Source organism: Aphelocoma coerulescens, chromosome 20, assembly GCF_041296385.1.
Source record: "Aphelocoma coerulescens isolate FSJ_1873_10779 chromosome 20, UR_Acoe_1.0, whole genome shotgun sequence".
Taxonomy (NCBI): Eukaryota; Metazoa; Chordata; class Aves; order Passeriformes; family Corvidae; genus Aphelocoma; species Aphelocoma coerulescens.
In genome coordinates, this window is record NC_091033.1 from 4,365,289 (window position 1) to 4,387,151 (window position 21,863).

Sequence of the window (21,863 nt, forward strand, 5' to 3'; positions counted from 1 at the left end):
GGACTTACTACTCTTCCTGAGTGAGGAAATTCCAATGTTCCTTGATTTATCCCATCTTAAAGCAACTCAGCACAAGCTTTACATGCACCTTTTCATTCTTTACCCTTTCCCACTTCCAAAAGAACATCCAACAAGATTTCTCAGGAATTTGCTATATGAATTCTGCAGTCTGAAAGAAAAGATATGAGTGGATTTTTATACACTAAATCCCACACCAGGAGTTACCTTAATGAGCCAAATGCATCTTTTCCAGCCCTTGTAAATGAAAATGTCTTTGGAAGGGATGAGAATGAATGATCAGAAACAGTGGTGGGTTAATTTGTGGAATTTTATGGTTCATAAGCGCTGTCTCATCCTAACAGTGTTTGTTTCTTCCTTTACTTGCTTTGCATTTTGTGCATTTAAGATAAAAATTGATAGACTAAATCTCAGTTATGAACGTTTCAAAAGGGATGTTAACTGAAAAGTGTTCATGCTTTCTGAACTTTTTCCCATTTTGTTGTTGTTTGGGGGTTGTTGTTTTTGTTTGGTTTTTTTCTTTAGTAAATGAGAGAAGTAATGACTTCTTTTAGGAAGAATGGTGGAGTGGATCAATGAGACTGATGTTCTCATTGTCTCTATCCCTTTCCTACTTTGAGATTGCTGTAAATACCTGATCAAATTATATCTGCTGCTCTGTTTCCTGTGTGTGTTTAGAACCATGGGATAACGGATGAGGCTTCTCACATCAGTGTTTCTTTATCCCTTTTTAGAAGTATTGTGTTTTTTATGTGGTGAGTCTGTGAGAGTTTGACATTGGATGACTTTATAAAACATTCAACTAATTGGATTTGTTAAAATAAATAAATCAAACACTAATTGGAATGTGCCCTGCCATTATTTTTGCTTACTGAATTAGATATTATGGCGTGAAGTTCTTTTTATCATATTTGTGCACTTATTTAAACACCCCCCTGGCGCACACTTCTGCAAATTCAATTATATATTCAAAGGAGCCATTCAATTTATGCAAGGCTGGTTTACATTTAATCCAGGGGCAAGTCTCAGTAACTGATGATAGGTCTGCTCAAGATTAATTAGCATCACTCAGATGAGCAGTGGCATTGTTACAAGCCCGTAGTGTAAAACAAGGGATATTTTATCCTTCTGATGTGAGGCATTATTTACTTCAATATGACCCTTTTCAGGAAGGGAACAGCTTTCTTGTAGATATCATTTTGAGAAAAGGGTTCAACACCACCTGTGTTATCCAGCACCATCAAAGCCATCTCCATTCCCTCTTTGCTCCCACTGAGCAACTGCATTTGTTTAATTTTTAGCCAAGCAGGAAAAAGGCTACAAAAATCCCAATTGGTTTTCAGAAATCCTCATTCTTGTTAACAATTTATGAAGACCCAGAACCCCATTTTGGTGATGGTGTAAATGTTGTCGTTTTCCTCAAGCTACTCTATGATATGTGGCTGAAATGATAACATGCAAACCTGGTAACTAAATTCAGCCAGGGGTCTTCTTTTTCCTTCAACTTGAGGATTATTTTCTCAGTGTTAATGAATAGCCCAGTTCTCCCTCCAAGCAGTCAGATTTCAGCCACGGATGATTTTCTGTGGGGATGGATCTAACCTCTTTCCTGCCTTTATGTTCCATCATGTTTGGGTGTAGCTCATATCTGAGTATCTGCATGAGTGGGGTGTTTTGGGAAATGTTGATATTAAGCCTACGCTGACATCAGTGAAAATAACATCTCAGCTTGTTACTATTCCTACTTCAGCGAAATCCTGAAATCTCTTTTAATTTTCCAAATCTGGCTGCTTTTAAGTGAAGCTGCGATGCCACATCTGCCAACTTCTGCAGAAAAGAAGGGCCACCACTGATGTCCTTGCTTGGCAGATATGGACACAAGTCACTGTGGCCAAGTGGCTTTACCAAAGGTTGTATATGAGGAAGAATTTTTTTACTGTGAGGGTGGGGAGGCCCTGGCACAGGGTGCCCAGAGAAGCTGTGGCTGCCCCTGGATCCCTGGAAGGGTCCAAGGCCAGGCTGGACGGGGCTTGGAGCAGCCTGGGACAGTGGAAGGTGTCCCTGCCCATGGCAGGAGGTGGGACTGGATGGGCTTTTAGATCCCTTCCAACCCAAACCATTCTGTGGCTCTGACTGTTAAAGTAACCCCAAAATCTGTGATATTCTGATACATTTTACTACTTTCACTTTCTGAGGTTTCTTTCCTGATCCATAATCCAATATGCACTGCATATTCACAGTGTGGAGAGAGGAGTTGCTGGATTTTTGGATCACCAGTCACTGTGGCTCTGGCTCCCAGCTGAGCCCTTGCTTTAGTTTTAATTCTGCTCTCAGTTGACACACCAGAGCAAGAAGCCAGTGGGCACTGCCCCCCTCTTGTACCCAGGATTTACAAAGCCAGCTTGCTCATCGGAGCCTTTAAAATTGATTCCAGCTTTTTCTCCTTGTTCTCATTTCTTGCAAATTCACCTCCACATTCCAATTCTGCTGCCTTTAGTAAATTAATCCTTCTGGCTTATTGCCCTGTCACTCTGTGTTTGGAAGTTTCTGCACGAGCCTTTTCTCTGAAGTGTAGGTGTCTTGCTGCTACTTTTAAGTCCCTCCATGGTTTATCCTTTCCTTTCCTGTTCAGCTGTGCTACAGGATTAGCTTTGACTTTCAGGTAAGGCACTTTAATGCTTCCTCAGGTGTTGTCTTGTATCTTGTACTCCCAATTAATTTCCACAAGTTCTCACTGTGTCCCTTTTTCAGCTCCTCACACCCCACCTTCCTCAGTGAGGATAAAATCACCTCTTTAGCCGATTATGCCAAGCTATTGACAATTACATTCCCAGTTCAATGAGCACTGCTACCCTATATTTTGCTACTATTGCTTGTTTTGCTTCTGGGACTTTGTAGCAGCTCCTGTGCAATTTTCTCTGTGCACAGGACACCTCATACAGCAGTTGGGCTCGAGCAGAGAACGTGTTTACAATGCCTTCAAAGTAATAGCTCCCAGACAGCCCCATTCCTGTGTGCTGAGGAGAGGGCGGGTGGGCATGGTTTGTGTCTGAAGTTGTGTTATTAAAGGGAATCTGTCAAAAAGAGAATGCCCCGTGTGGAGGCTGAGAGCAGAGGATTTGATTTTGCCTCTCAATCCTGCTTGCTGGGATAAAGGTGACTTTCAGCTGCACTGCTCACTCCCACACAGTCCAGGATGCCTGGATCTTCCCTTAGGTTTTTTAATGAGCCTGTTCAATATTGTAATTTTGAACTTTTACACCTAAATTAGTTTTTAAAAAAAAAAAAAATTAGGGAAACAGTTTAAGTGTAATCCTGCTTGTTTTGACAGCGGGGAAGGCTTCATAAGTGCAATAAATTAAAGGCAAGGATTATTATAATGTTATAAAATCATGACAGTTCAGAAATATTTGCAGAAACTACTGAAACAAGCAAGCTTTTAAGGGACATAAAATCTATTAACAGATCTATTTATAATGAAAATATGTAATATATAAATTTTTTAATTTTTTAGGGCAAGCTTGATCTTGTTAAACTTTTCTTTAGCAACAGGGTATTTTGAGGTGTCAGGTACTCTACCCAACAAATCTTTCTAGAATATAATTGACTAGAAATTTTTGGTGAAGTTTTGTAGAACCACTTAGATAATCAGCTGCAATCAGAGTGGACGTACAATCACTTTACAGAATAAGGATTGGTAAATATTAATGACATGAAATATATTTGTAATTTGTGAGGAATTCCACAGGAACTGAGAGTTTAGAAAGTTTGGGCTTTCTAAGGAGATAGGAAATATGGGTGAAAACTAAAATAGGCTTTAATGTCTGCATGGTTGAGTAATCCTTTATTGCAAAGGAACCCCAGGTCAGTGATGTATGGGTTATTCGCTCCGTGAGTGTGGGCAGTGCAGCCTGTGGGGAGGAGTCAGCAACATCTCTGTCCATACAGCTCTGATTGGTGTCAGGAGCCATTGGCAGCTTGGCTGGCAGAGCAAGGGAGTGTTGCCCTGAGCATTGTGCAGCCCTGGCATGTTAGATGTGCCCAGTTGCCTTTGGAGGACTGGGATCTGCAGAGAAAAATGATCCTTTCTTCCCTAAGAGAAAACCAAAGCTTTATAGACACACTCTGGGCATGATTCGATTCTAAAGTCAGGGATCCAGATCCCCTGATCCAATGGATCCAGTTTGAAATACTTTGCCAGACTAAGTTGGGTGGAGGTGAAGAGGATGGTGCATGAGGTCATAAAGGACACCAGTGTAGGAACATCCTAGGGAATAAACTGTTTCTGTTTCTCTGTGTGGCCCAAGTTTCAAAGATCTGCACTGCAATACAAAATTTCATTCCACAGTTCCGGGATTTCCCTTGATTCACAAGTGTTCAGACAGCTGCCAAGTTATTTATGAGAGTTAACTTCTTCCAAGTATTTCAGGAATTGCAGTGAAGATCTTTCAGTCAACAGTCTGGAAGGTGTGAATGCGAGTCGACATCTGCTGCTTCTCATTCTCTTGTTGTTCAGAAACTGCAGGGCCGTGCTCTAAAGTATTGACTTGAAAGACTTTGAGGAAGCTCCATGTGATGTTTAAGAGATGGTTAAAGCCAGGTTAAAGAAGATCAAAGTTTAAAAGCAAGAAGAAGTGAGGGTTCACTGTAGGAACAGTAATTCTGTGCTCGTTTGCCATTCACATGCCTCCTTCTATTTTCCTTTATTTTTGTTAATACCTTGGAGTTTCATGGAAATATTCCTGCATGGGGGTATCCTATGCAATTTTCCTTGAAAATAGCAGGTTGAAATAAAGGGGGCTGATCTAAGAAACAGTAGTGTGGAGGGAAGGAAACAAGGGCTTCCAGCAGATATAAACCACAGAAAATACAAAGAGATTTTTTTGGACATCACTTTTGGTGCTGCATGAAAAGTAATGTCCAAGAAATTAATTTTATTTATTTTTATTTCCTGTGTGAGCTTGATACAAAATATCTAAGTAAATGGCCTGCCACAAAGAGAGAAATAATCCAGACATATTTTCATTTTTCTTGGCTTTTAGGTGGTTGTTCGTTTGATGAGCACTACAGCAATTGTGGTTATAGCGTCGCCTTGGGAACCAATGGATTTACCTGGGAGCAGATCAATACCTGGGAAAAGCCAACAATGGATCCTGCTGTCCCAACTGGTGAGTAAGGAGCCTCATCAACAATGGTGAGATGCATTTCTTGGAGAGAATCAGCTGTTGCTCCTCTGTATGTGTGTACTGGCTCTGGGTACACCCAACAGGGGAGGAGGATTTTATTCAGTGATAAAAAGTCAATTTTGTGTTCAAAATAATCTGACAACAGAATTCAGAGATGTGAGATGGCTTTTTGCAACATTTGCCATGGGCTGTCCTTGCAGAATTGTTTTACATTTCTTATTTAATTTCTTATTAAACAGAGAGGAAATGTTTTGGATATAAAACTCTTAACATTTGGCCAGCTTTTGGTATGTTTCTGGATGAGAGAGGTATTGGGGGAGGTTCACGTTGGACAGGACAGAAGAAGTAAAGCTTTGAAATGTGTGGAAATATTGGACATTCTAGTTACCATTTAGCTCACAACTGGTTGCTTTAAATTCCAATTTTGAGAAAGACAAGAAAGTTCCTAGAGAATTAGTTGTGGTAGCTAATGCTTGATTAGGCTGGGACTCCAGACAGGAGAATTTTCATACATGAGAAAAACATTTCCAGCAGAGAGAACTACTAGAGTTTCTAATTTATTGAAGTATACTGAGTATAGTGTAGACTTCCATGTGATAGTTGGAATATTCTTAGAAGAGCTCACAGTAGTGTTAATTTCCAAGTTTTGCTTTTCATTGGAAGTTACTATTATGCTTCGTAAGGGAATGAATTCTCTAGCCTTAACGTGCTGTGGAATGTTTTGTTCACATTGAAAAAGAACTTGATTTAAGAAAACACTTTAAGGTTCACTAAAAATCCTACTTTGTCCATGTTGGTTGCCACCTAAAATAGCAATACAAGTCTCTTTCAGGCACACAGTGGAAAACAACCCTCACCAGCCAGTTAAGACTGTTTTCGCTCCTAAAAATAGAATTATTTGTTCTGGTTAGTGCATTGCACTATGAGAGCATGAGCTACTTGGAAGAAATGGAGTATAATGATGTTCAAGATATATTCTTATGCCTGTAATTATTGGGATAAGAGACTTGTAATTGCTTGCTGCCTGGCAAGGACATGGTGAGGAGCTGAGACAGCAACAGCTACCTGCCACAGCCACTGACAGACAGCCCAGAATTCAGCCCTGGGTGCTTGTCAGTAAAAAACCAGCACAGGAGACACCAGCCTGGCTGGGCTTCCTCCAGCACTGAAAGCTGTTCTGTGGATTTGAAATCATTTCATCATTGGAAATTGCTCAGAACAGGAACCTTCAAAGTGTCACACCTGGTACTGCTTGGTTTGGCTGCGGCATCCCCAAAGGAGTTAATTGTGGAAGTTGCAGATTTTTGGTTGTGTCTGTAAGAGAGCATTTCACGATTCTGGATGTTGTTGTGTTTTAAGTGATGACAATTTTCTCTCTGGAGCTCCTCAGCATTGGGTTCATTGTTGTGTCCTTGGCAAAGACCAAGCTAGAGAGGCATGGCAGATCTATGAGTTAACTGATCCCAGAGTGAAGGAGTAGGAATTTACCCAGTTTTGATGCAATTGGGAATCTGGAACAAATGGGAAGGTTTATATGGCTTGCACTGGATGATTTCAATACTTTGTCAACTGTAAATGTTAAAGTAAACCTTTCCTGGCCTCCTTATGAAGGTGTATTGTTATCTGAAATACCCTGGAACCATGGAGAGATCAATAGAAATCACAGAGCTGGCAAAAACCTCGGAGATTATTGATTCCAACCATTATCCCATCCCTAAGCCCTGCTCCTACATCTGTGTGTTTTATGACCACATGTACCACATCTCCTCATTTTATGAACACTTCCAGGGATGGTGACTCCACCACTTCCCTGGGCAGCTGTTCCAGTGCTTGACAACCCTTTCAACCAAGAAATTCTTCCTAATGTCCAATCTAAACAACAATAGACAAGCAACAGTCTGGAATGGCATGATTAAAAAAAATCCAAACCAACAAACCAACCCAAAAAAAACCCCAAAACAAACAACTCCATAGACACAAAAAACCACATGCCAACCCCAGAACATCACAGTGTAATTTCTCCAAATACTTGTGGTTTTCCCCTTTCCACGATATCTGGAATCACGAAAAAATATCTAGACATACTCCAGCAGCTGCAAATTTAATAAAGGTTAGACCTCAAACAAAAAAATGCAGAGAACTTTATTGAAGGAAGAGGTAAAGGTAAAGCAGCCATCATGTGGGAATGTGCTCATAAATAAGATGTAAAAAGGTTTTAAGGAGCATTAGAGGAAATGAGTCAGTTCCTGATGGGACTGATTGATGTCACAAGACTGTTCCCAGAGAACAAAAGGCAAAATCAGTAGGTGGAAGATCATTCACCAGACAAATGGGTACAGAAGGGCCTAGTGTAACAAGCCCTATGTTTTGAAGAGCTGTCCAAGTCATGCTAACCTTGGAGTAAATTACAGTGTTCAGTCAGACTGCCTGAAGCTGGTGGAGATTTTTGGAGCTATTATTGAGAGTCTATTGCTGGCTAGAATTGTGGTGCTTGTGTTGGTTACTCTTTGAAAAGCTGTTTGGTGGGAATAAAAGTTGTTTACTTAAAATTCATGTCGTGGCAAAGCCAGGTGGATAAACTGATGAACAGCATGTTCTACTCCTACAAGCAGGGACGTCTTTAAAGCTGGAGTCCTAGAACATGTGATGACTGACTTTCCATGCCACTGAATTTCTCCACGGCAGCTGAGAGCAGCAGGGTGTAAATCCAGTGACCTGCAGGGTGTAAGAGGTGGTAACAAAGATGTGTTCATGGAATAAGCATCCAGAGGCACGACAGAGCATGGAGAGTGGTGGCAGCAGTGCCAGCAGGGCTCTGGGAATGCACCAGTAATGCAGATTTTCTTTGTTGGGATGGTATTTTAAACACTGGTCGGTTAAAATGCCACGTTGTGCAAAAGGTAAAAACAAAGAGTGAGCAGGAATGAAGTTGGTTCAGTGATACTGAGCCACTCTGCAGTGCTGGAAGCATGGCCAGCCCCCAGCTGCTCGGCCCTTTCCTCTGGAAAACGTTTTGGCTTTCCTAAGTACCAGCAGGTCCTTTTGAATTCAACCAAGCCCCAGAACTGTGTCCTCCTGAATGCTAATGATGTTCTCTAGCACTTCCTAAAGTCCTTTTCACTGCTAGATCTCAGAGTGCTCTTCAAAGGAGGTCAGTACCACGAATGAGAGCCCAAGTCCCCAGGGTTGTGTAATTCTGTGCTGACACACTGCTGCGAAGGTCTCTGCCCAGGGATGTCTTTCCAGTCTTTATTTTTTTAATTAAAATGTCAGAAAAAAAAAAAGGCAATTAAACTGCTCCATTAGCAATGTAGAAGTTTGTAGGCAATTTGTTTTTCTCCGTTGCCAGCAAATAAACTGTTTCCCGTGAATTCTGTGATTAATTCCTTAGGGCTGGAAACAGTGTTAATTGGGGGATTAAGAACCAGATGTTTGTTGTTCTGAATAAGTGTTTCAAAAACGTGGAACACATGAATTGTAGGTATCCAACCCCCAGACTTCAGTGGGACTTTCGTTCCACCTCCTTGCACAATCGCAGGAGTGATTATAACAAAATATTCTTTAACAGATGGGTGTTTACTTAAGCCTGAATACCCTCAGTGATGAGTATTCTGCAGCTTTTGGGCTGCTTGTTCCACTCTTTGAATTATAAAGGTTCTCAAACCTTCATTTTCCTTCCTGCAGCTTCGAGTCATTATATTTTTTTTCCTTTTTGAATAGGGAGAATAATCAGTTGTTGCTCTCTTACAACCTCTCTCGTACAGTTGTATGCAGTCAAATCTTTATTCTGCAGGACTAAATGTGGCCCAGTCCTTTTAACCTTTCTTAATTATCTTGTTTTCTTTCCTGTGCCTTCAGTCATTATTTTTGTACCTTTTTGGGGCTGTTTGTCTGAAGTGGTGCTACCAAGTGAGGATTCAGCACTCTGCATGGCAGTGCTGGCAAGAGACAAGACCAACCCAAACCAGTCTGGGATTCTATGAAAGTAGGACTTGAGCTCTTCTGTGTGTTTTTTTGTTTTTGTTTTTTTTTTTTTTTTAGTTTTTTTTGTTTGGTTTGGTTGTTTTTGTGTGTTTGTTTTGGTTTTTTTGGGTTTTTTTTTGAGGCAAATGCTTGGTTAGCACCACAAAGAAATGTGTTTAAATCAACCAGGCAAAAGTACTACTTTTACTTTCCATGTCACAACATTGCAGCATTCCAAGGAGCCAGGACCTGGTTGCTCTTGCAGCAGTTGCAAGAATAATATTAATAATGAAAGTATTTAACATTTAAAGTTCAAAGTATTTTACTATCATTTGTTAATTAACTCCAATGGAGACTTAACCAGGGCTGACTAGACTGAAGTAATTACTTTAATTGTATTAAACATGGTTCCATCTGAATGCAAAGGCATCGTGTCTTGTGCACGTGTGCAGCTGCATTCTTTGCTGTTAGATTTTAATGCCACGTTTACTTTGTGAAGTTTCCCTGTTCCAGCTTTGCACATAAATAGTCACACAGAGCCTGAAGATCTGGCCCCACCTGCCTGACTGCTCACTTCCTTTCATCTCTGTGGCACTTTAAAGCAAGTGCTACTTTGCTTTCACAGAAATAAACAATAATTCTTCTCAAACAAGTGGAGTGCATGTGCACATAAACATAGATCTGCATCTCTGCATGCTCCATATCACTGCTGCTTCTTGCTCAATTGCTGTCCAACTGGACGTTGTTTGTCTAGGAAACAGAAGTGTAGGTGTGAAGAATAAATGGATTAGCACAGTGTTTGGAATAAATGTCTTCAGAATGACATCACTTGTATGTTAGCAAGTGCAAATGGCCTCACTTTGCATCCTTAGTCCACAGAGTCCAAACATTTTCTGCTAACAACGGGACCTGTTGTTTTTGAAGGGCAATTTTGTGGTAGAAATTGGTGCATTTTTATCCCACAAGGAATCATTCATTTAGGCTGGAAAAGCCCTCTAAGATCAAGTCCAACCATTAGCCCAGCACTGCTAAGGCCATCTGTAAGGCATGTCCCTAAGCACTACATGACATGTTTTCTGGTTGTTTGCAGGGGGGATGCCCTGGACAGCCTGTTCCAATGCCTGACCACCCTTTTGGTGAAGAAATTTTTCCTGATAACCAATCTAAACCTCCATGTAAATGGTGAAGGTTTTGAGATTGTATTTTCAGGCACAAATGAGTGCTGAGTGTGGCCTTGTGAGTCTGCATCCTGTGGCCCAGTGAAACGAACCCAGCTCGAGAGCTGTTGAGGGTGTGCAGTGTTCACCTCCCTTGGATGCACAGCACCACCCCACTGAGCAACCATAGCAGAATTTCTGTCTTTCCTCTTGCAGCAGAGATAAGGCATGGGAGACTCTTCCCACACCCAAATGAGTGTGTTCCTTTGTTCCAGGAGCTGGAGGAGTCTCTGAGCTTCTCACTGGAAGAACAGAAGGGTCATCATCATTGCTCTGTGAAATACTCATTTAGCAGGCAAGCATCGAGATGTATCCAGGAATTCCAGATGGCCAAATTCCACTTGGGCTCCACTGAACTGAGGGTAGTTTTATGGGAGTCTAATAGGCCAAATGATTTCCTGTGTCACCTTTCTCTTTTTGTGAGTGGCACCATGGAGTGACAGCAGGAATGAATAATTCTCAAACAGCTTTCCTTCTGGCAGGAGATAACCCTCACTGGATGGGCAGCATCCTTTAATTCTGTTCAGGAGATGAGAGATGTGAAGCTACTGCTGACCTCTAGAAAGGCCAGAGACCCTCTGTGCATAGGCCAGACATTTGTCTCTTTTCCCTGCAGGCCAGAATGGTGCCAGCAGGAGTTAGACTCAACATTTGTAAACTTGAAAGGCGAAGCAGTAAAATTAACATTTCCCTGTGTCTGAGTGTATTAATTCTTGCTTACAAGAAAATACAAAAAGAAACTCGTTAAAGGAATAAATTAGAATTCATCTGTGTATATGATGAATCATGATTCAGTTTTGTCTGAGAGGGAGAAAAAAATTTGGCTTAGCTGCCTGTATATTTTTTTTTCTCCAAAAATATTTTATGCAGGGGAAATTACTAAGAATGAGTCAAATATGTTTCTCCCCACTCTTTCACTTCCATACAAGTAAATAGATTAGTCTGTGGCTTGTTAATGAACTCCAAGTAATTTCTCAGCTGTTAAGGTCTAAAGAGAGGGATCTCTGGGAGGTTTCCCCAGTGTGGATTTTTTTTGCTATTTACTCTGCAGCCTCCTGTCTGAGTTTTGGGATTCTTTCTTATAGCTGTAAGTAATTCTTCCCCATTTCCAGAACTCCATCCCTGTTTGATGATAACCTGAGTTTTTTGGGATTGATTGCAGGTGTTGGGTTTACTTTAGTGGATGCCCATGCCAATGTTGAGGCTTCCAGGAAAGTGCACTGTTTTGACCTATTTATGAACATAGCTTTGGGAGGAATGGAAGCTCGCAAGCATCAACAGGGATTTTTCTTCTGCAGTTACAGCCTTCAATTGCTCTGTTTTACTCTCTCCAGACCCTAAAACATTCCTATAACTCATTCTGTAATGGCTGCTCATAGCCCAACAGCAGGATTTAGCTGTCCCTCAGAAGAATGTGTTGTCACCCATATTTTTTTACTATCTCATGTTCAGTCTGGGTTGTCAGTAACTAAATCCTACCTCTATGTGCAGACAATTCTGCTTATTCAGCAATAAAGACCATGAGCACTTCTGCACAGAACTGATTTTATACAGGTAGCAATTTAAACCTGTTTGTTTTAAGAGTGATTCTTACCAAATATTTTCTCTGTCTCATGTTCCTGTGTTCTAACACCAAGTAAAAGCTTTCTTTTGGGATGGGGTGTACTAGTTTTGGATGGAATAGAAATGGGGAGGGACTGGTTGACCAAAGTTTGTGGGGAAATTGCAGACCTGTAAATTAAGTATACCACTCTTAGCTGAGTGCCTGCTTTTATTCAATGATTTTAAAAGTTGATTTAATTAAGAACATCCACCTGTCTAGAAGACTTCTGCTGAAAGGAAGTTATATCCCAGTTTTTAATTCTGTGTCATTCATATTGTAAAGGTGAGACAGAATTTCTTCTCGTGCTGTTGTCAGAGGTCAGCAGAACCATCCTTCTACTTAGAGGTGGTGTTTTGGTACTGAAATCAATCTTAGCAAGGATGTGCAGCCTTCAGAGCTCACATGGTATAAAGAAATGAAATCAAAGATCTGAATAGCTTCTAGGAAGTGTTTTAATGACCCTGAAGGGATTGCTGTCTGCTGGGAACACATGTAGTTCCTGCACCTTGGTGTGTTAAATGGTACATTTGAACTGTTGTCAGTCTCTTTCTGCCCCTTTCCTGTGAGAGCTTCCACAAACAGAGCTGTTTGTGAGTGTCAGGACCTTTCCATTATCACCATTAGTGGGACCATGACACTTTTAAAGCACTGCCACAACATCACTCAGCATCACCCTGGGAGGAAGGACAAGAAAGCTGCTGCTGTACTCATTTCTCCTGCATGGTTTCAGCACTGAAGCATTAATTTTTCTCAGCACCTGTTGGCTCTAGCAGGAACTGATGCCTCTCAGCATCTGAGTATGCAGCTTGTATTTTTTATAATGTGTTATTTTGAGCTCTGGTAGGACATGCTGTCCAGATGCCAATGTGTTAAAACTGGTTTTTGTTTGAGGGGTAAGTTAGGGAATTTTATAGCTACACCAGTGGAAAAATATTTCTCATGCACAGCTTCAAAATCTTCAGGAGTGGGGAAATAGAAGAAAGAGAGATTTCTTCCAAATAGATGAAATTTAATTTAAATTCTATTGAAATAAATGTGGTTGCAGGAGTAAACAAGGTGCATATGTAGAATGAGGGATGGGGAAGGTCTTTCTGACAAAAATGAAATACTAAAATTGAAAAATATGAACTTAGTGGATATTAAGGAATACAGGAAAAGCAGTGAGTAAATAGGAACAGAAGTTTTAGGAGGAATAGATAATTTGTAGTGCTTTTGAAGGAACTGACAGGATTAGGGAATATTGCAGGTCTAGTGAGGGCTAAGAGATTTGTAGCAATATTTGAAGAGTGAATTTTCGAGTAGACAGAATTCTGAATTTGGGTTTTTTTTACCTCCCCTTAAGCTGTGTACCTGCTCTGCACTGGGTACTTTTCCTTTTTCCTGGAAGGTTTGTCAGCAGGCTAGAGATGGACAGGTCAACAGGAAAGAAGTTCCAAAAGAAGAGTGACCTGAGAACCTGCATGGGGCAGATGGCCAAAGTCAAGACAGACCTGATGGGAAAGAGGGGAGGAGAAGGCTGTGAATGAACAGACAAATACTGACAGATAAGGATTTGCAAAAGGAAATGCTGGGGAAATCAGAGGAAAAATTACTCCTCAGCATGATCCAAGAAAGCAACTGAGGTGTTAAACAGGGATTCGAGGCACAGGGTGGGCAGAACACAGGAAAGGCAAGAAGTATCTTTCAGGTTGTTGCTCAGCCCCTTGTGAGCCCTGGTAGCTCTGAGTGAATTTTCACCTTTTTGCAGTTGTTTAACATAGAGTCAGTGGAATTCTCCTGAAATCCCTTAAATTCAGTGGGAACTGGGTGTAATCTCTTAGAGGGACTCTGTGCTGCAGTGCATTGTCTGGCTAATGTACTTTTTTTTTTTTTTCCCTCATTTGTCTCTTTTGCCCAGTGAACTCTCCTCTTTCATCTTTTTTACTTTTTTCTTTGATTTTTTACTTCTGTCACAAACCATCACACCACTTAATGGACTCCCAGAACCTGAGTACAAAGCTATGGAAGAGTATCCAAGAGTCCAGTGTCAAGAATTATTTAACTAATGCATTTTCTTTACCACAAACCCTATTCAGTGTGTAGTGAACTAACTGCAAGTCTTTCTGCCAGCTTCGAAATAAACAGGATGGAGACTCATAATGAGCAGATTTTCAGATGCTTTACTATTTAATTAGAAGGATACAGATTGTTTGATGGAATGATAATAACAACCTCTGATCACTGGTTCCAGTGAGAGCTGTTGCTATTGAGAATTTGTGGTGGGAAGAGAGTTCATTTTTCATGCTTAGGAAATATTAGCATTTGCTATTGCCAGTATCAGATATTTAGTGCGTGTAATTTGGCACATGAAAAATGCTGGCTTTTAAATCTCTTTTCCAAAAGTCATTTATATATGTACAAAAGCAAGTTGATAGCAACAATATTAATATATTCTCATGGGAAAAAAATAATGTAGGCATCTCCTGCATAGGCAATCCGTGTCATTCACCTCCTTTAGAAGGGACTGGAAACTGTTGTGCTTGTATTCCTTTGAGATGTAAAGTTGTTATATTACAAATTATCACTTGTTTTCAGTATTGACTAGATAAATGAATGCAATTATGTTTATCAATGTTGAAAATTAAGCAACAGAAAGCAATTGTGTGTGTTTGAGGATCTTTTCAAATGAAAAGCTGTATTCACTGAATTCTCATCGGCTCTTTTTCTCCCTGACATGTTTCATGATGTGAGCTCTCAACTGAATGAACAGCTGCAGTAAAAATGGCACTGGCCAAGTCACAGGGAATTTACAGGAAATTGAGATGTTTCAGGCTGCAACACAAGCCATTTGGGCCCTCATTTACCTTGAGAAATGCCTGGCTTTTTGTTAGTGCAATGTCTATAAACACAGAAAGGTGCCAAGCCCTTTGGGTAAACCTCATATGGGTAGAGAAAAGACACTTTGCTGGGGGGGTTTATCTTTCTGAAGGTGGAAAAAGCTTTTTCTTCTAGTCTTCTACTTTGGATTTACCTACAGTGCATGCATGAGGGGGTAATATGAAGGAAATGTCAGTGTTGGCCAGAAGCATGCAGTAAGGGAAGCAGAATAAGAAACCTGCATCACGGCTCAGATGTCTTCAGAACCTCCTTGGTTCATCTCATTCCTCTAAAACAAGATCATTCTTATGAGTAAAGATCTGAACACATCTCTTAGAACTTTGGAAATACCATCTATTGCCTCTCATGGATGCTGGCAGGGTCAGGACGTTTTCTCCCAGCTTCCCAGCCAGCCCTGGCACACACCGCAGATGTGGCAGCACCAGGAAAGAACCAGCTTGGAGGCAGCAAGTGGCCCACTGTCTTCAGAGCCATGAAACAGCAGAGCTGATTCTGATTAATCTTAAATGCTTTAGAACAAATGTTTTATGTCCTGAAAGCTTATGCAGTGCTCCCATTTTTTAATTTACTTCTGTGCCACTCTTCTTTAGCACCCAAGTTAGCAAAGCTTTAAGCAGCATGATGGACATTGTCATGGGATAACTGTTCCTGATGCCTCCTCACGAGCCAGTCTGCCCCATAAACTCACCATTCATGGGAGCATAAACCCTCCAGAAGCTTCCTTTTGCTTCATCCCTCTTGTTTTCCATGTATGTGAGACTTTTTGTATTTCTTTTTTTCCTGCAATGCCATCTTCATCTTACAATCTCCTCTTGTTACGGTAGTGAAGATCAAGCTGTGAAGAAATTTGGCAATAAACCCCAAATCACCTCCTCCATCATCTCCAGCCTAATAGGAAATAATCAAAGTATTAAAAAACAAACAAACAAACTATAAGCTAAATTAACTTCTTGCTAAATTTGTTGCAGTCTAGGGTGACTGAGTGAAGATGTGAGCGGATATTGCCGTGCTTTCTCATGGCCAGTTTTACTACTCCATCTGTCCACAGCAGAAGAATCTCTTTCCCCATTTCAGTTTTATAGGTTTGAGTTGTTTAGCAGTATAGTTATGGGAATATTCAAAGGAGGAATCATAACCAGAGAAAAGTGGTTTAGCTTAGCTGTCATTAGCTGTTCATCTAGAACAGATTGCCTAGGATGGACTTCTGGAGTGTGTCTGATTGCTGCAGCATGGCGACTTAATGGGGACACATTTTTATCAGCTTGTTTAAGTGTGCCCGTGCCAACTGACCTCACAGCTTGGTGTGCAGTGAATGAGCTCTAGAAACTATGGTTTCAATCTAGGATCTCATTTGTATGTCCCCCTTTGAACTTCATTTGCTGTTGTGTGTTTGTTTGGTTTGAATTTGGCATCTGGCATTGCTGATCTGAACTAAACCTCTGCCATCCATCCATAAACATTTGTTGTTCTTCAATCCAGCTTTCTAGTCCAGAAAATCCTAGTCCCTACATTTTTTTTCCTGTTTACTCATGCTCTAAACCTTTTTTCCCATGTAACATTCGTGTTCCTAATTCTGCTTTGTCTAAGAACTAGGTTTTACTCTTTTACTCAGAAGTGGTTTTTATATAGCAACAAACCAAGAAGCTTTCAAGCCTCACTACTGCAGCTTTAATTACATCATCAAGGCCAGGTTGGACAGGCTTTGGAGCAACCTTGTCTGGTGGACGTGTCCCTGTCCATGGCAGGGAGTGGGATGAGATGAGCTTTAAGGTCCCTTCCAACACAAACCTTTCTGTGATTCCGTGACTTCTGCGTGTTTTGATTCTCAAGACTTTGTGTCCATTACCTTTCCTTCTTTGTCCCCTTCTTTGGTTTCGCCCCTCAGGATCTGCCACTCGCAGCCTCAAGCCCAGGGAGAGACAAATCTGTAAAAGTCTCTCCTTCAGCTTGCCAGGAAAACAGCACAAACACACTCTTGCAGCTGAGCTGAATTGGTACAGAAAGCATTGCTCAGCCTTGTAGCCTTTAAGTGAGAAACAGGATTTCAAAAGCTAATTTGCTTGTTTTCGTAGCACAATCTTAATTCTACAAGGGAGAGAAGATGATCTAATCTAATTTAATTTTGCTCTTTGAGGAGAAGGGAGATCACTTGGCCAGCTGCTGCTCTGAGCAAACACAGGCTACAAGCCTGCACAAGGAGCATGCAGGCTACAAGATAAGCTTTGAACTTTATCAAGTCTCTTGGCAGTATATGCTAATGTGTGCTGTTGGGAGAGTTCTGAAACTTTTGCTTCTAATTGTATTAATTAGTTTGCTGCTCTAAATGAGCCATATCTCAGTGTAAAATAAAGAGCTGTTACACATCAGGCTTTCCCTGTTCCTGGAGCTTTAGTGTTTGGGCAGAGTGGACTGTGATTTCACAGATCAGGCCAAAGCCACATCCTCACAGTACTGCTGCTGTTTTGATTTATTTCTGAAACTTTAGGGATAATGTATTCAAGCTGTTGATTTATTACAAGAGGGAAATGTGTGGTATCTAATCCTGTGTTTGAAGAGGAAGACTTTTTCTCCCCAAACATTTTAACTTTTAACACCTAAGGCGAGGAAGCATCTGAGAGCTTCTGTGGTCATCCTGTCTAGATAGTGGCAAACTCCTTCAGAAACCAAATCCACTGTGGTTTAGGGCCACAAGGTTCTTAAAGTCAGTCCAATCTCTGAGGTGGATTTGTTGCATTCTTAAATCCTGTAGTTTCTAGATGAGGTAAATTCACCAACATGATGAGATGTGTTTTCATGTCTGTCACTTTTACAACAGCCTGATACCTCCCACCAGCAGGCAGTGCCTCAGACTCTCCAGACCTTCCACTGACTGGAGAGTGCCACCTCTGCTTCCCACCCCTGCTGTGCATTCCCAGCATGGGATCTGGCTTCCCATGAGATCTGCAGGGTTGTATTACAAGGTGCAGAGGGTTGGCAGGTGTGTGTTTGAGACACGCACAGTCATTGGAAAGTCATATATCCTTTGGAAAAAAAAAAAGGAGTTTTGTTGTGGTTATCATCTTAGCTCTTCTTGCTGATGAGCTCATTGAGGTAATTAATAGTGTGCCCTGACTCTGCATATCTTTGATCCTCTTCCATGCAGTATTGTCCCAGGCTGTTTGACAGAGCCATCCCTGTCTTCAGGCAAATAAAGCTAACCAGGGGTTAAGTTTCAGGACTTCTGTGCTACATTTCTTAGAGGTAAGCAGAAGTCCATGACTGTTCCAAGAGAAGTCAGGGTTCCAGTGCTTGGGGGACTTTGCTGCAGCCTGGAGAAGCTGGGTGAGAACCAACACCCTGCGAGGTGACACCGTGGGGTCTCAGTGCACAGAACCCCAAAACTGCTTACCCAGGGTGGGAGGCTGTGAATGTCTGAGGCTAGTAACTCCAGCCTGTCTCAATCCCTGTATTCCAGAGGGTCTTCTGTCTGCGTGTTCAATTTGGCAGATTTGCAGTCTGTTAGGACAAAAAGCTTAACTTTCTCTTCATTATGTCAGCTTAAGGATGATATAATTGCCTCATATGTGTGGTTTAAATCAATTAACTGACTTTTTCATAATTTTTTTTTGTGAGCAAGCACAGGTCCAGCCTACAGCTTCACAGCTAGGCTGGCCTGTTGCTAAACTTGATACACCAAATGCCTGCAGGGTTTAGGTTGTGCTCAGACCCCTTGGCCTCTCTAAGCAAAGAGATTGAAACATTTGGTTAAAATCATAATTTTGGCTCAAAGATAAGTGTGAACTGTTCAGAAATGCTCATTTGGATCCAGGCACTACTCTGTGAGAGCCTTTCCAACAAAGGTAACACGCTGGGAATAATTTTGGCTTTCTTATTCTACCAGTTATCTCTTTAGATTTCTTTTTCCATTTGTCTGAGAAAGACTTAAGAAGTAGATGAATTACCAACATCCTTCTTGTGAAATAGGGAGTTCATACCTTCCATATTAAAGATAAAACTTTGTCTCGAGTCCTTCATAAAGACCTCACTCAGTCTCCATATTTTTGTGGAAAAAGAGAAGATCCTGACATTTCTATCTGAAATTAACTCTTTGCCCAAATTGCAGTCAGCCCAGTGATTTTCCCTTACTATTTTTAATTAAAGGAATGTGGCCAACAGTAGGGGTTTTTTTAGGCAGATTAAAGCTCTCTGCTTGCCTTTGCATTTCTTTTTTTTAGCTCATGAGATAGCAGACTTAATACTCCCACCTGCTTTTCCTGAATACTTTTTCATTATTCCAAGAGCAAAGGCAATAAGCATTGTCTCACTTGATGATACTTATATTTAAAGCTTTCTTAAGCTGAGGTCAGATAAGAAGTCTGAGCAGCTTAAATTGGGGTTGTGAATGTACAGTGCATCAGCCTGGACAGAACTCGGTGGGTTATGGCAAATCTTCTACAAGCACCAATCCTATTCTGTGTATTTGGTGTGTGTATTCACATACCTGTACTTGAGCTTAGAGAAAGTGATAAAACCTGTCAAACTTTAGGCTGGATGGAGCTTGGAACAACCTGGTCTAGTGGAAGGTGTCCCTGTCCGTGGGAGGAATGGAACTGGATGGTCTTTAAGGCCCCTTCCAACCCAAACCATTCTGTGAGTCTACAAACATTAAAGTCCATTCCATAATTTATCTCATAGGGGGTTTGAGGTAGTAACTGCAGCATTTTCATTCACTTTGTATATATTTATTCCTGGAAGTTGGTTGACTGTGTAGGTGTCTCCTTGTTCGAGTGGAGGGATGGAGCTCTTCCCCTCTGTCCCTCTCTCTTCTAGGTGTTTGGAGCAAGGCTAAGACCCTTGTCTACCTCTGCCCAAGTGTGTTTCTGCAGTGGGATGGGCTTGTCAAATGTGTGCCTAATTTGCTGTTAAATGTTTTTTTTTTCTGTCATTACCTCATCTTCCAGCCTGTGATCCAAACACCAACCTGCATTTTCCCCTGGCTTGTTTACATCCCTGCAACTAATAATGCTTTCACAAACCAATTATGCTTTCACAAACTGATTATGCTTTTACAAATACATACATAATCATTTATTGTCCCTAATTGAAAGTTTGCTGCGAAGACTTCATTATCTAGGCCAGTGTAACAATTTCTGTTGGGTTTGTTGTGCTGAGCTGGGGTTGCTGAGGCAATCCAGCAGTGCTGTGCTGCCCTCTGCTACACCAGCATCGAGGTGATCTCAGGAAATCCCTGCACACAAGTAGCAAGTTCTGCAATCCTTTCATGTCAACAGAGCTACAGCTGTGCTAAGAGAGGGCAAGTGTTCAGGGGCATAGGTGAAAGCTGTAGGCTTGGATAATATCTTTACTAATTAGTTCAGGCATGTAAGATAATTCTGCTAATTTTTGATTAGTTAAAAGTAAGTGGAGAATGGTGCAGAAGGGAAGGAAATTATTTCAGCTTCAGCTAACACACAGTAAACTACCTTTTCCAGCTTTTTCACTGCAGACTTCCTTGAGAATATTAACAGTTGAAAGTACTTAGCTCGAAAAATCTCATAATGAACATTAGAATTATTTTTATTTCAGGATACTGGTCTAACTGCAGCAGCAGTTCAATCAACCTTACAGTAGAGCAATCTTATTGAATTTCTGCCAGGAATGTAAATGAGAAGCCATTCTGCTTTAAAAGCTTCAGCTAATATAATTAATTGCATTCATTTTCAAGGTGATGTCTTGCTTGTTTGGGCCAGTGAGCAGTAGGGGATAAAACAAATGGAAATTTCATCAGTGGTTACAAAAGAGATAGTGATTTACTAATTGCCTTTCACCTTTTCCTGACAGTTTGTATCTCTTACCAATCTGCCTCCAGTCACTGGAAACAGTTGTGTGGTGTGAGATTAGGATAAATACACTGAGAGGAATTCTTTAGCGGTGAATTTGTTTTTCCTTCATTGGTAAACTAGATTTGGCTCCTGTGCTTTGTAGGAAGTGCAGCCGTTCACCCTGCGGCCCCCATGCTTTAGGTTTAAATGTATTCCAGCAAAGAGAACTATAGTTGGGAACAATCCTCCTTTGCTGTGGACCTTGTTGGTAGCTGTGTCTCATGTTTTCAGCTCCAGGAAACAGAAAATAAATAGTGATTTACATCAGCTCACAAAGGTGCCACGGGATGCTGCGGATTCTGCCCATTTCCTCGTAAAACTCCCACTAATTAAGTGACCACAATCAGCCTCCACAATCTGAGGTGGGTGTTGGATATCTAGCAGCTCACCTGCTGGGATGACTCCTGGTCCCTTTATTTCTTTGCTGCTGTGGAATTTCAGCGTGCCTGTGCTGGGGCCGTGTATGAGCTGCTCACAGGTGTGAAGAAGCAGATGTTTTCCTTGGAATCCATGAGTGATGCACATTGAAGGAAACATTGCCCTTATAGGAATGTAAATGCAGCTGGATCTTCCCCCGCCCCACTTCAAAGCTGGGAAACCGGCTTAGATTTTGCCAGAAAGAAATTGAAAAGGAAAAGCTTCAGAGTCAGAGAACCCTAAGAAACAGGCATGATAGCACATTCAGGAAACTTTTTAAAGCTATTTAAGCTTTGATGCAAAATACATTTATACCTCTGACAGTTGTACTTCTTACTCTTCCATTTAAATGTCAGATTTTTCATATCTACAGGAAACTCCCAGTGATATGGCTCAGTAGTGTCAGTGAACCACCCACACAAGCAAAGAGCACGAGAGTTTCATTTGAATCTCACCTGTGTTAGGGAAGGTTTGAACCATCACACACAGGCTTTGCCAGGGCAGTGGGGCTCAGACGCTCTGTGTTTCCCAGGTCTAGACATCAAGATGAGAGGGGGCACTCCCAGCTTGTTTCTTTACTTCTGGGGAAAGGCAACCAGACCAAAGGGAAGCCATGGGATGCTCCAGGGGTGCTCAAAGGCATCTTAGTCTCTCAACAGAAATAGAGCTTCTGTGATCAACTGTTTAACAATGGTTTCAACTCTCCTCCTCTGCTCTTAAT

The 21,863-nt window shown here is 41.3% G+C and overlaps 1 protein-coding gene across 3 annotated transcripts in view; it reads left to right on the forward strand.

Annotated features, from left to right (window-relative positions):
* Positions 1-21,863, forward strand: part of PTPRT (protein tyrosine phosphatase receptor type T) — a 468,237-nt gene that overhangs the window by 142,313 nt on the left and 304,061 nt on the right. For all 3 annotated transcript variants that reach the window (XM_069033796.1, XM_069033797.1, XM_069033798.1), the window contains exon 2: positions 5,061-5,186. In XM_069033796.1, coding sequence (XP_068889897.1) covers positions 5,076-5,186 — 111 coding nt within the window. In that variant the 5' untranslated portion in view covers positions 5,061-5,075. The remainder of the gene's footprint in view (positions 1-5,060; positions 5,187-21,863) is intronic.